Source organism: Phocoena sinus, chromosome 15, assembly GCF_008692025.1.
Source record: "Phocoena sinus isolate mPhoSin1 chromosome 15, mPhoSin1.pri, whole genome shotgun sequence".
Classification (NCBI taxonomy): domain Eukaryota; kingdom Metazoa; phylum Chordata; class Mammalia; order Artiodactyla; family Phocoenidae; genus Phocoena; species Phocoena sinus.
The window spans coordinates 79,395,141-79,407,590 of record NC_045777.1 but is presented as its reverse complement, the minus strand read 5'-3'; the positions used below and the strand labels follow the sequence as shown (position 1 = coordinate 79,407,590).

The 12,450-nt window shown below is 52.0% G+C and overlaps 1 protein-coding gene across 1 annotated transcript in view; it reads left to right on the top strand.

The window, feature by feature from the left end:
• Positions 1-1,411: 1,411 nt before the first annotated feature.
• The window catches only part of HIP1 (huntingtin interacting protein 1), a 154,283-nt gene continuing 143,244 nt past the window's right edge, over positions 1,412-12,450 (top strand). Inside the window, exon 1 of the mRNA XM_032606529.1 lies at positions 1,412-1,591. Coding sequence (XP_032462420.1) covers positions 1,472-1,591 — 120 coding nt within the window. The 5' untranslated portion in view covers positions 1,412-1,471. The remainder of the gene's footprint in view (positions 1,592-12,450) is intronic.

Below are 12,450 nucleotides of genomic sequence, written 5' to 3'. Positions count from 1 at the left end.
ATCCCAGAGCAACCCAAGGAGAGCCACTCCTAAGGCCTCCCCTAAGAACACAATCTAAGAAGGCGAAACCAGGGTTCTTGCTATGCAAGTGTAGCCTCAACGCAATTCCCCTCCATCACGATGCCACCCTTAAATCCTTCTTCTACAGAAATTCTGGCCCCGACACTCCCTCCCCGCATTCCCTTTGTCCAAACCTATTCACAGAACCTCCCACGGGACCGAACTCTCTCCGCTCCTCGCTAGTGGAGGCCCTCGTTGTCTCACCTACTGCTGGAGTCTCCGCATTGGTTCCCTCCCTTCCCTCTCGCCCCCATAATCCCGTCCATACAATGCCAGCTGGCAAAGCCTTCAGTAGCTTCCTAGTGCCTACCGAGGCCCACCCCCTCTTCCCCTTCTCTACTGAATGTGCAAATTTTTATCAAAAGCTCTTAGTTTTTTTTTTTTTTTTTTAAGTAACGGCTTTCTTTGAGTTTCAAAAGCATTTATTTTAAAAACACCAAAATTGGCACTGAACGGAAAACTTTTAACTTTCTTCAGCATCTCCGCTAAGGATCACACTTCCCTCTGCCTGTCGGTACCCTGGCTGACGACTGAGCAGGATGGGAGGGGTGTCCCAGAGCCGGGGATAAATATAAAGTGTCTGAATACGTTCTGGCCAGATCCAGATGATGAGAGGTTTGGAAAGGTGTCGAGAAGTTTCCACTGACCCGACCCAGCCCAGCGCTCCCTGGTTTGAGAACATTACAAAAGGGATGGGCAGGGATTCGGGGCAGGGGGAGGATAAGGGAGGAACAGAGGGAGCTGGGCGGGAGTCGCTACCCATGGCGGCCAGGTCTGCAACAAGCTGACCCAACCTGCGCAAGCCGGGCCTCGAGGCAGCGCATCTTGGGACTCCGGCCGCCGAGCCGGTCCAACGCGCGCTCTCTCGTCCCCGACCCGAAAGGAGTAAATAGGCCAGTCCCAAGCGGACCCGGATTCCCTGCAAGCGGTCCGACTCCCCGCCAGCTTGACTCCCGCCCACCAAGCCGGGATCTCGCAGCAGCCCCGACACTGGGAGAGCGCTGGTCGCGGGGAAGACTCGGGCGCCGGCAGGGCAGGGAGAGCGGTGCGCTGGGCGTCGGGGGAGGGGAGGGCGAGGGCAGGTCAGGGCCGCCCCAAGCCCCGCCCCAGGCCCGCCCCCGCCAGGGGAGGTGGGGCCCGGTGACGGACAGGCCTCCGGGCCGGTCACGGCCCGCCTCACCGTCCCTAGGGCCCAGCCGGGTAGGGCGAGTCCAGGGGCTCTGGAGAGGGCGGGGGCGGACGGGGAAGCCTCTAGGCGGGGGCGGGGCCTCAGGAGAGTAGCAGTGCTCTCAGCCAATGGGAGGCGGGAGCCGTCCCGTTAGCGCCGGATCCCAGTGGCTAGGGCGGGGCGGGCGGCGCAGAGGGGATCCCGGGGCTGCTGAGGGCCCCTGACTCGGCTCCGCGGGGCGACATGGACCGGATGACTAGCTCCATGAAGCAAGTACCCAACCCCCTGCCAAAGGTGCTGAGCCGACGTGGGGTCGGCGCGGGGATGGAGGCGGCGGAGCGGGAGAGCTTCGAGCGGACTCAGGTGAGGACCGGGGGACCCCGGGTCGCGCATGGCTGGGGCATCCCGAGAGACGCAGTGTCCTGGAGCGGACTTGAAGGGAGTAGGGGTCTTGCAGACCCAGGAAAGGACAGAGCAAGGGGACCGCGAGAGAGGGCATCTGGTGCGCAGGTCAGGGCGGTCAGGGAAGGTCGGGGACCCCGGGGGCACCCGGCTGGCCTGGGGAACAGGGCAGGGCGGCTCCGAGGAGCTGACATGATCCGTGCGGCGCGACTGAGGGGAGCCGATCCCGGCAGGGCAAGGCAGGGGTCACAGGGGCGGTGAGAGGGGAAGGAACCCGAAAACGAGCCGAATGGAAGGCTTGCTCCTAGGCTGGGGAAGCTCACTGCGGGGGCTACTGAGGGTAGCTGAGGCTACTGAGGGGACTACTGGCGGCCGAGAGTGGGGCGCTGGGTCGGGGATGTGAAGGGTGGGGAGCCCTTTCCTCCCCTCTCGATCGCTTCAGGGTTGTGCTGACATTCCCCCCACCCCTAGCGCCCCCTTCCTTGTGCCTCTTGCTTGGCTCACACCACCCCCAGCTGTCGGTCTCCGAGGGCCCGGCTGAAGGGGTCTGAGCGGTGAGAAGGAATGTGGGAAATGTGATGTGTGGCCGAGTTTGGAAGATGGCTGGGGGCTGGAGGGGGCCGGCCCCGGGGCAGGAATTGAGGCTTTTAGACCAGTGGCCCCATGCTAGTCAAGTTGAGCTGCCCTGGGGTGCCCAGAACCCTGAATTGGGGTTTTGGTTTCATCCCCCAAGATGTGCCTGACAGCTAATAGGCAGACTGCCCCATTTGTCCAGCCTGAGCAGGGCTGGGGGCCAAAATTCCTCACAGTCGTCAACAAAAAGCCACAATCCATTTTTACCTCAGAGTTTTAATGCCTTGTGTATTGATTGGACTGAATAAAGCTGACATGTTTATGGTGTTCATTGGCTCGTTTGTATGCAAAATCCATTTCCAAGGGCACAGCACCTCTTTGAATCCCAGGGCCAAAGCAGTATGGGCACATTTTTTCTTCGCTCTTGCTCTTGGAGTGGAACCTTTCAAGAACCAGTGGGACTTGCACTGCCAGAGCCTGGTTCTCCTGCTGTGTTCTGCTCCCCCCACCCCCAAATACAGTACCGTGTGAGGGAAGGGCTTTGGGGTTTTAGATACAGATGGTGAGCTCCTGACTGAGTGTTCTATATAGAGAATCTTGCAAAGAATGAAGCTTTTCATCCCAGGGGACTTCCTTCTCTTCTTTTTCCAAGCCCTTCGCAGGTGTACTTGGGTGATGTAGAGTAGGGAGTGTCCTCTTCCTAGGTCATCATCCTACCCCAGGTGGGATGGGAGAGATGGCTGTTCACTTCTGTCTTCCAGGGCCCAGCTGGGTTTAAGGTTTATTCTCTGACTTTGTGGATTGGACCCCAGAAAAGAAGGAAGCTACCTGTCTGCTGTGGGCATTATGGCCTCAACTAGCTGCCTGGGCACATGAGGCTTCTTGCTCCAGGAAACAGTGTGAATCTTTTTTTTTTTTTAATGGCAAGGGAAAATAAATGGTAATTCATTCCTTCTAGAGTCTCAAATAAGTAAAAACTGGAGCAATAGAGAAATACACATAAGACTTTGACCCATTATAGTGATAAGAAATTAGGTTTATGAAAGTTTCTCTAGATATCCAGGGACAGCCCAATAAGAAGAGTCTAGGTCAGTGTTTGCCAGTATTTTACATTCTATGGAACACTGATAATTGGCCAAATTTGACGTAGTGGCTTGTGCGTGTGTGTGTGTGTGTGTGTGTGTAGTATGGAGGGGAGGTAGAATGAATCAGGAAAAGAGAGTTTCTCTATTGTTGAAACTATTAGGGGAGTAGGAGAGTGAAGAAAAGGAAAGAGGATAATCCTAAAACCTCACCTTAGTCAAGCTGCAAAAATGTATTTTCTTTAATGACTACCTATGAAATGTATTATGAGATATAAACATGAGTTAGAAAAAAAATTTTTAATGAGTTAAGAAGCCATGAGAATTAGCGACGTTAGAATGATAATTGTAACTAATTATTGTGTTTGGCACTGTTCTAAGTACTTTATTATATTTCTTTCTTTAATCTCAGTAAGGTCCTGTGAGGTGGTATCGATAAGGACCTATGAGGTGGCTATCAGCCGCATTTTACCTGGATGAAATTGTGTCACAGAGAAGTTAAGTAACTTGCCCAAGGTCACACAGCTGGAATTGATCCCAGCCTTTAACTACTACCTTGTGTGGCCTCTGAGTACTGGGCAGAACACTGGCATGGGGAGCTAGAAGAGGTTGGAGTTTGATTGCCAGGCACGTGGGTGGGTGGTGTGGCCCCAGGCAAGTTGTCTAACCTTTCTTTTTATTTAATTTACTTATTTATTTCTTTATTTATTTTTTGGCTGCATCGGGTCTTAGTTGCATCGGCTGTGATTAACTCTTCAGTAAAAGGGCAGAAGTGTTACTAGTTAATGCAATAATTACTAAGAGTGTGTGCTTAAAGTGCAGGCCATTGGGGTGGGAAGGGGCTGGCAAGGGGGTGGGAGCCCTCTGAGGTCTGAACCCCACCCTTCAGCCTGAGCTAGCACTTGCTGGGTGGAGAGGAGGGACAGGGCCATTCCAGGAATGGGGAATGGTCTGGAGATGGGTGTGGATGAGACTTATTGGCTGAGTGGAGACAGGAGCAGAACTGGTCCCTTCCACCTCTGAACGCCTCGCACCTGCTACCTGTCCTGTCCCCATTTCTCTGTGACCCCCAGTAAACTGTGAGCGTCCTGAGGGCGGGACTGTGTCTTGTTGCTCTTGCCTCTGTCCTCACATGCCTGAGGCTCATGTGAGTGGTGAAGTGGCTGTAGTCAAGGGTACAGAGTGACTGGTTGGTCCCACGGGGAGGCCTGGCCTGGATGGGGAACTTGGCTCTGGGCTGCAGGGAACATCTGTAATTACTTGATGTTCTTTGCTAGTGGCCCCAAGTTCCCTCCTGGTCCTGCCTTGTCTCTGCAGTCTCAGTCGGGAGCCCTGCCCCAGGCCTATCAGACGACTCTGATTTCTCTGCCTTCCTTCCGGTCAGGCCCGTTCCCCAGCTGCCTGTGCCCTCAGACCCGTCTTGTTTCCCCACCACTGCCAGCCTCTTCTGGGAAGCCTTCCCTCCTCGACTCTCCGGGGATCATCCTCACACTTCACGTGGCCAGTGTCCCTGCCAGAGTGGGGACCCCTGCCCTGCCTGCCTCAGTCCCCATCTGCAACCAGACCCCTGGTGTGTCTCCCACCCAGCCCATCACAAGCAACCTTCAGTCTCTAGGGAAATAAAAAGTAGTTCCCGCCCTCAAAAAAGCTGCAGTAATAATGATACGTTGCCTGGAGTACTTTACAGTTTATAAAGCAGGTTTTAGCCATCCTTGGGGTTACACTGTGGTTCGGTGTTATCACCCTCATTTTATGGATGAGACCTTGGTAACTTGCCCAGGGCCGCTGGTCGGTGAGTGAAAGGGTCAGGATTCAAACCCAGGACTCTGGGTTCCAGGTCTCAGGCCCACTGCACTGTCCTCAAGTCGGGCAAGAGGGCGATTCTGGAATGAATCTGGAGGGTTGCCACTCACAAACAAGATACCCTGTCTGTGTTTACTTATCTGGAAAATGGTTTTCTGTATGGTTTACTTGTTTTTTTCCACATCCATTTAGTGAGTACCTACCATGAAGGGAACTCAGAGATGAGTAATGTAAAGAGAGTGGCCCCAGAGGAGCTCATGAGTCAGCAGGGAGGTGGACCGGCCACTGCGGGCCTTCTCTGCAAGGGGGACAGAGGACCCGTGGCACCGGCATCACTGGAGCCATTAGCAAGGCAGGACCTGCTGCATCAGAGCCTGCATTTCAATCAGACACAGAAGTTTGAGCAGCTCTGCTCTGTGGCAGGTGAATGCTGGGATCAGAGGAGAGGATGGGGTCTGGAAACACAGGGGAAGGAACAAACCGTTAGTCACAATCTCTTGGATGGAGCCCACGATAGAGTAAAGGATCCTAACCAGTCATACACCGGGAAGAGCCAGGAACAGAAACAAATATTTATGCAGGGCTTGCTGGGTCCTAGGAACATGCTAGGGGATTTACAGCCTTTAACCTATTTAACAGCTCAGGCTCAGAGAGGCCAAGTGACTTTTCCAAGGCCACATAGCAAGTAGACAGACAAACCAGGGCTTCAAAATCAGATGACAAGTCCTCTTCTCCATGTTTAAGTCAGGGGTGTTTCTGCCATCTCGTTCATGATCATCAGAAGTTGTTCAACCTTCGATTAACCAGCTGAAAAATTGTAGCGTTGGGCTGGAGGAATCAGTGGGTCCCAACCCTGGCTACACAGGAATGGTTTCTAACATAAAAGGTGCTGTACCCCTCCTGTCCCCTGCTTGCTCCCTTAGTTGGTATTGAAAACTAGAAAGGATGCCGAGAGCTTTCTTTGGTTTTTCTGTGGTTCTGTCCTCTTCTGGTTTCCTCCCACCGATACTAATGAGAAAAGCCTGCACTTATCACACTTACTCTTGTGCAAGTGTAAGGGCCTTGCACAAATCTGCCCTTTCAAGTCTTACAACAAACTTACAAATAGGGTTATAAACCCTATTTTACAGATGAGGCAATTGAGGCTGAGAGGGGTTAATAACCAGCTCAAGGTTCTGAAGTAAGTGACAGCTGGGACTCAAACCCAGGAAAACTGGCCCCGATTGCCATCCCTGTGGCACTGCCTGGCCACCCCCCCCCAGCTCTCCTCCTCCTTCCTCCCCTAACACTTGGGGTCCCCAAGGCTCTGTCCTCACCCCACTTCTCTTTTTCCTCCTGTCCACTTCCTCTGCCCTCACTTCCATCTGATGGTTTCTGTTCTCACCTCAGTGACGCCGACTCTCTGACTTCCTGGCCTGTGTGACCACTTCCCATTGGATATCTGCCCCCTGATAAACCACACATGCCCCAAACTCTGCTTGGACCTCCCCAGCCTGTGAACACCTGTGCCTGGTCCCCGTTAGTCCCATCATCTCCTGGGCATCAGCTCTGAGCCCTCCCCGCCTCTTGCCCTCACAGCCACACTCTTCTGTGATGTTTCTCTTGTCCTTCCCTCCTTTGCTTCTCGCTGTCGCTGCCCTTATTTCCTCCTTTGCCTGCATTGTTGTAATCCCATCCTCCCCGCCTCCCAAAGCGTCTGATGCCAGATAGATTGTCTCTAAAGCCCAGCACTGCCCATTTTCCAGGAACCTTTGCTGGCTGCCCAGAGACCCCACATGATGTGGCACCATCAGTGTCCCTAGTCCCTGTCGTTTGCAGGCCTTAACTTACGGGGCATCCCTCCACCAGGCAGCCCCTGCAGTCTGGTTCAGGTGAGCAGGGTCCCTTAGCTACTCTGTGTCCCTCCCATTCATCCATGCGCACATCTTGGCTTCCCTTCCAGACTGGAAGGTCTTGAGGGCAGGGTCTGAGTTTCAGTGCCCAGTGGGCCCTTGCATGAGGCAGGCACTGGGGCCTGTTTGCCAAACATGTGAACACACAACAGTCAGAGGGTCTGCAGCAGCCTGGGGGCCGCAGGCAGACCTCTACTTGCAGAGTGCTTTTCCTTTGCACATTTTGGAGATTCTCCCTCTGTCTCCTTTGATTTCCCCAATGAGCATATCTCACTAAGTGCCTGCCCTGTGTGCCAGGCCTGGGCACCCAGGGTACCATGGAAGTACATGGCCCACTAGGTTGGAGATTTCACTTGGGAAAGAGCCTGCAGGGGCTGGAAACAGAATTAGGGCTCAATTCCGTCAATTAGGGCTTGAATTTTCGTCAAGTTCAGAACACTTGATAAACATTCCCAAACTATGGTCTTGGACTTCCCAGGGCTTCATTCTGCTTGAGGTCAGATCTTTCTGAGCTAGAAGAGGTTACAGGGAAGGGAGAGAAACTGGCCTAGTGTCCCGGGCACCTGGACGTGGCTGATGGCAGTGGCCTGCGTGCAGGTGCTGTAGTTTGCAGCAGGGCATAAGGGATGTTAGGATGAGTGCAGAGACAGGAAATCTGTCTCTGGCTCTGCCCCTGCATCTCTCATTTCAAAATGAGGAGGCTGGAAGAGATTTCTGAGGGTCCTTCCAGCTCTCAAATATTTCAGCTTATAAAACTCCTTTAAGCAGCCTTTGCCATTAGAATAAGGACACATTTCTTCTGAGCTCTCAACTGCTCTCTTGAAAGGGGTTTCCAGTTGCCCCCTGTATGTGGAATGGGGCCCAGGTACCAGTGACGTGGGGCTCATGAAAGGATGCTAGTGCACCTTGGGAAGGGATAGGGTGTGTCCGTGTGGTCCAAGAGAGCAGATTCCCAGCCCCACTTGGGCACTGAAAGGGTTCCTTGCTTGTGAGGCACTGATGAGGCCCGTTTTATGCTCCCCATGCGTGGGCCCACTTATTCCACTACCTCGGGACAAAGTGTGGGAGTGACCTGGGCGGGGCGTAGGGCACAGCTTGGTGCAGTGGTGCCACAGGCCAGCGGCCATGGCTTCTCCTGCATCCAGAAGGGTTGATGTCCTGGAGAGATGCCCACCTAGGAGAGGGAAGTAGTCAGCCCCACCTCCTGGCAGGGTGGGGACTGCTTCCTGTTTTCCTGCCTGGGCAGGCAGGGAGGAGCCCTGTTCCAGGCTGTGGGCAGTACAGTCTGACACTGCGGGGAGAGAGCTGGGGATTGAAGGTTCCTCTGGCTTAGCCCGCTGGAAAGAGAGAAGGGATCTTCTTGGATCTGAAAGGTGGCTGCTGCCACCTCTTCTATTAGTGCTGGGACACAGCTCAGGAAGCTGGTCGGGCAGTTCAGGAAGCCAGTGTGGCCAGTTGCTTCTGATTTAACTACAGCTACCACCAGGTGCAGTTTTTAAAGTACGTTTACACATAACCTCTTTCCAGCCACAGAACAACCGTGCAGGAGGTAATTTTGGTCAGTTCTCAAGTGTGGATAGTGAGGCCCAGAGAGCTCTGTGACTTGCCTAAGAGCACTCAGGAAGTGGCCCGAGGAGCTGAGACTTGAACCTGGTGGGTCTGATCTCAAATTGTACACTTTCCTTTCCATACTTCCCTCTAAAACTGAAGCCTGGCCTGGGGCTGGTAACTTAGGAAAGGTACAGAGATTTCTTTTTTTTTTTCCCCCTAGGTCTTTTCCAAATTGACTTATTTGGACATTTGAAATTCCTCCCAGAAGATTTTTAGCAACACACGTAACTATTGAAGGACCTTTATCCAGAATATGTAAAAAAAACTTAAAAGAAAAAAAAAAAGGACAACCTAATAGAAAAACAGGCAGGAGGTACTTCACAAAAGAGGATAAGCAAATGGCCAGTAACCATATGAAAAAGTGTGCAACTTCGTTATAAATCAAGGAAGTGAAAATTGAAATTACGAGCGAGATGCAGGATGGCTAAAATAAAAATGAAAAAAAAATCGATAGTGCCAAGTGTTGGCAAGCATGTGAAGCAGTGAAAGCACTCATGCACTGCTGAGGGGGGTGTACACTGGTGCAACTCATTGGAAAACAGCCTGGTATTATCCCAGAATTGAAGATAAGCACACTTAGTAACCCAGCAAGTCCACAGCGAGCTGCATACCCAACAGAAATGCATGCACATGCACCAAAAGGTATTTAGAAGACTATTCATAATCATGTCTAATAATAACCCCAAACCGGAAACAGTCCAAAAGCCCATCAGCAGTAGATGGATAAATAAATTGTGATCTGGTTTCTCATTGGGATACTATACAGCAGTGAAGATGAACAAACTGTAGTTTCTCTCAACAACACGGGTGACTCTTGCAAACATAACGTTGAGGGGAAAAAAGGCAGACCCCAAAGGACAACTCTGAAGGCTTCCATTTATATTAAGTTCAAAAAACAGGCAAAGCAAAACTGGGATTTAGGGGTGCTTGCTTAGATGGTAAAACTGAAAAGAAAAAAAAGGGAGTGATTATTATAAAAGTCCAGATAAAGGTCATCCCTGGGTGCAGGAGAGGTTAGTGGTGGGTAGGATGTTCAGAACAGGGGAGCTTCTGAGGTCCTGCCATCCATCTGTTTATTGGCCTGGGTGGTGGTTTATGATAATTCATTAAGCTTTCCATTTTTGCTTCATGCAGTTTTCTCTATTTATATATTTCAGAATACAAAGGATTATAAAAAGGCTCCTCCCAGGGAGTAGGAGACGGTCTTAAGGAGGCTAAATAAGAACCTGCCATTTAGATATCCACCCACCCTTTGAGGTCTCTCTCAAACACAGCCTCCCCCGTGAAAGCACTTCTGATGCTGCCCTAGAACTGGGAAATGTTTGATATATGAATCATGCATATACAAGCAGCACACCCTGAGCCCTGCTGTAACACGTAGCCGGGAAGTTGACACCTATCATTAGCCCACACTTAGCATGGTGCCCTTGGCTCCCGTTCATGTGTGTCTTGTGCCTACCTTCCTTTGTGGCAGACGGGCCCTCATTTCTTTTTCTTTTTCTTTTTTTTTAAAAAATTATTTATTTATTTTTGGCTGCGTTGGGTCTTCGTTGCTGCGCACGGGCTTTCTCTAGTTGCGGCGACGGGGGGCTACTCTTCGTTGCGGTGCGCAGGCTTCTCATTGTGGTGGCTTCTCTTGTTGCGGAGCACGGGCTCTAGAGCACAGGCTCAGTAGTTGTGGCTCACAGGCTTAGTTGCTCCGCAGCATGTGGGATCTTCCTGGACCAGGGCTGGAACCCACGTCCCCTGCATTGGCAGGCGGATTCTTAACTGCTGCGCCACCAGGGAAGTCCCGCGCCCTTGTTTCTCACTCATCTTTTGGTGAGTTGCCCCAGTGTCTAGCAGAGGGCTTTACACCAGCCAAAGCTCAGGATGTCTGTTAAATACGAAATAAATTAGGCGGTGAGAAGTTCTCAAAGGAGAGAACGAGAGAAGAAAGCGTGCCTCTAGGCTCAAAAGAAGCACATTTGAATAAACCAAAGACCCAGGTGATAGGCTTCTGAAACACAGAACCTCAGGCTTGGCTCCTGTTCCAAAGCTTTAGATCAAGCCAGACACGGTGAGCCACTGTGAGAATCTGGGAGCCTGGAGGATGTCACCTGGGAACATGGCAGAAATGCTGACCTTCTAACAGTGGTTCTTTGAGGTCTCCGTCTGGCTGTGTGGTCCCTGGGGCCAGCCCATGGTGACAGTTCTTAGACTAGACAGTTCCTGTGTGTGTTATGTCTTACTAGGCTGTCACGTGTCCCCTCTCCCATACTGGCCTGGAAGCAAATACCTTCTCTGTTCGGTTTTCCTTGGATCTGGCTTAACTATTGCTATATTCTTCCCTTCCGTTTCCCATAATCCTTCAGAAAGAGACAGGCATGAGCTCTGTGGTTTCCTCTCCGAGCAAGATCCAGATCAGCTTCCCTTGGAGTCACAGGTCATTCCAGGGCTCCACCTCTCTGGGCTTGGCACATGGTAGAAATTCAAAAAATATATATGTTGAGTGCCTTTTCTTTGTCAGCTCAAGTTCCTGGCCCCGAGCGACTCTTGATAAGAGTTCGTGGAATGAAGGATAAAATATTTTGGGTGAAGGACTGAATGGGCATCAACCATTTTTGGTCCCAGTTCTAAAATGTGAACCCTGATTTGCGAACCCTGAATCTGGGGTCACATGAGCACAATTGGAGCCACCAAGAGGGACCCTGAAGACACCGTCTCTCTGATGTAACTGTGGGTGGTCCTTGGGGACTTCCTATTGAACATCAACTCCCTGACTGATGCTCGGCAGTGACTTGCGATCTCCTGCTTCCCTTGAGACCCTTATTCCTGGATGGGATCTCCCTGTACAGCCAAGGCCTTGTTACTGCTGATAAGAAAAATCCGACTCAAAAAAGCAAAAAGCAAAAGAAAAACCCAACCCGCCTAAACTTGGTCTCCATCTCCTGCCACAGACTTGCTCTTTCTCCTTTGTTCACAGTTTCAGAGAATCTCAGTTTATAAACCATCTCGGGCCATTCCACCTGAAGTTCTGCCAGTCACCCTAGGAGACCCCTCTGTTCTGCACCCCTGCAGCTAGTCACAGAGGCCTGTTGTTCCTGCCTCCTTGATTGCGCGCCGTATCGCCCCAACTTCTCCACCACCGCCTCCGCCTTCTCCACCTTAGTTCAGGCCTTCATCTCAAGCCCGAGCTATTTATTGCATGGCCCACCCGGCCCTCCTGCCCTCCAGTCTCGACCCTCATGAGATCTACCCTCTCCCTGGCCGTCCGAGTTTGGTTTTAAGAGGTCCAACTGTTTGTATCACTCCAGGATGTAACAATCTCTGTTTGTTATGCGTTACTCTAAGCTGAAACCCAAGCTCCTTGTCACGGCACACAGCCCAGCTTGGCCAGCCTTAATGTTAACACCCGCAGCCCTACCAAGCGCCTTAGCGCTTTCCCAGCACAGCCCACGGCTGCTTCACTCCTGGGTTTTTCCAGGTGGCAGCATTCTCGTCTGCCTAGAACGCCTCTCCCACTTCATCCACCTGCCAAACTCTTCATCCGTTAAGTCCCACGCTCGATGGCCCCTCCCCTGGGAAGTCTCCCGCCACCCCCGCCCAGGCAGATTTACTGACTGCTGTTTCTGTGTGTTCTGTGCTACCGTGTTTATCTGGGTGTCTGTCCCACACTGGACCGTAAGCTTCCTTATAGCTTAGCCTGCTCTGTAGGCCTCCCCACCCTGAGCAAAGGGCTCAGTGCCCAGTAGGACCTCAGGAGATGTTTGTCAAATGAACTAATGATGCATCTTAAGGACCCAATTGTATTTGATTGTTGCGGTAACGGAAAAGGGAATGGGCCCAGTTCCCACCCCAAGGCAGATGCTCAACACCG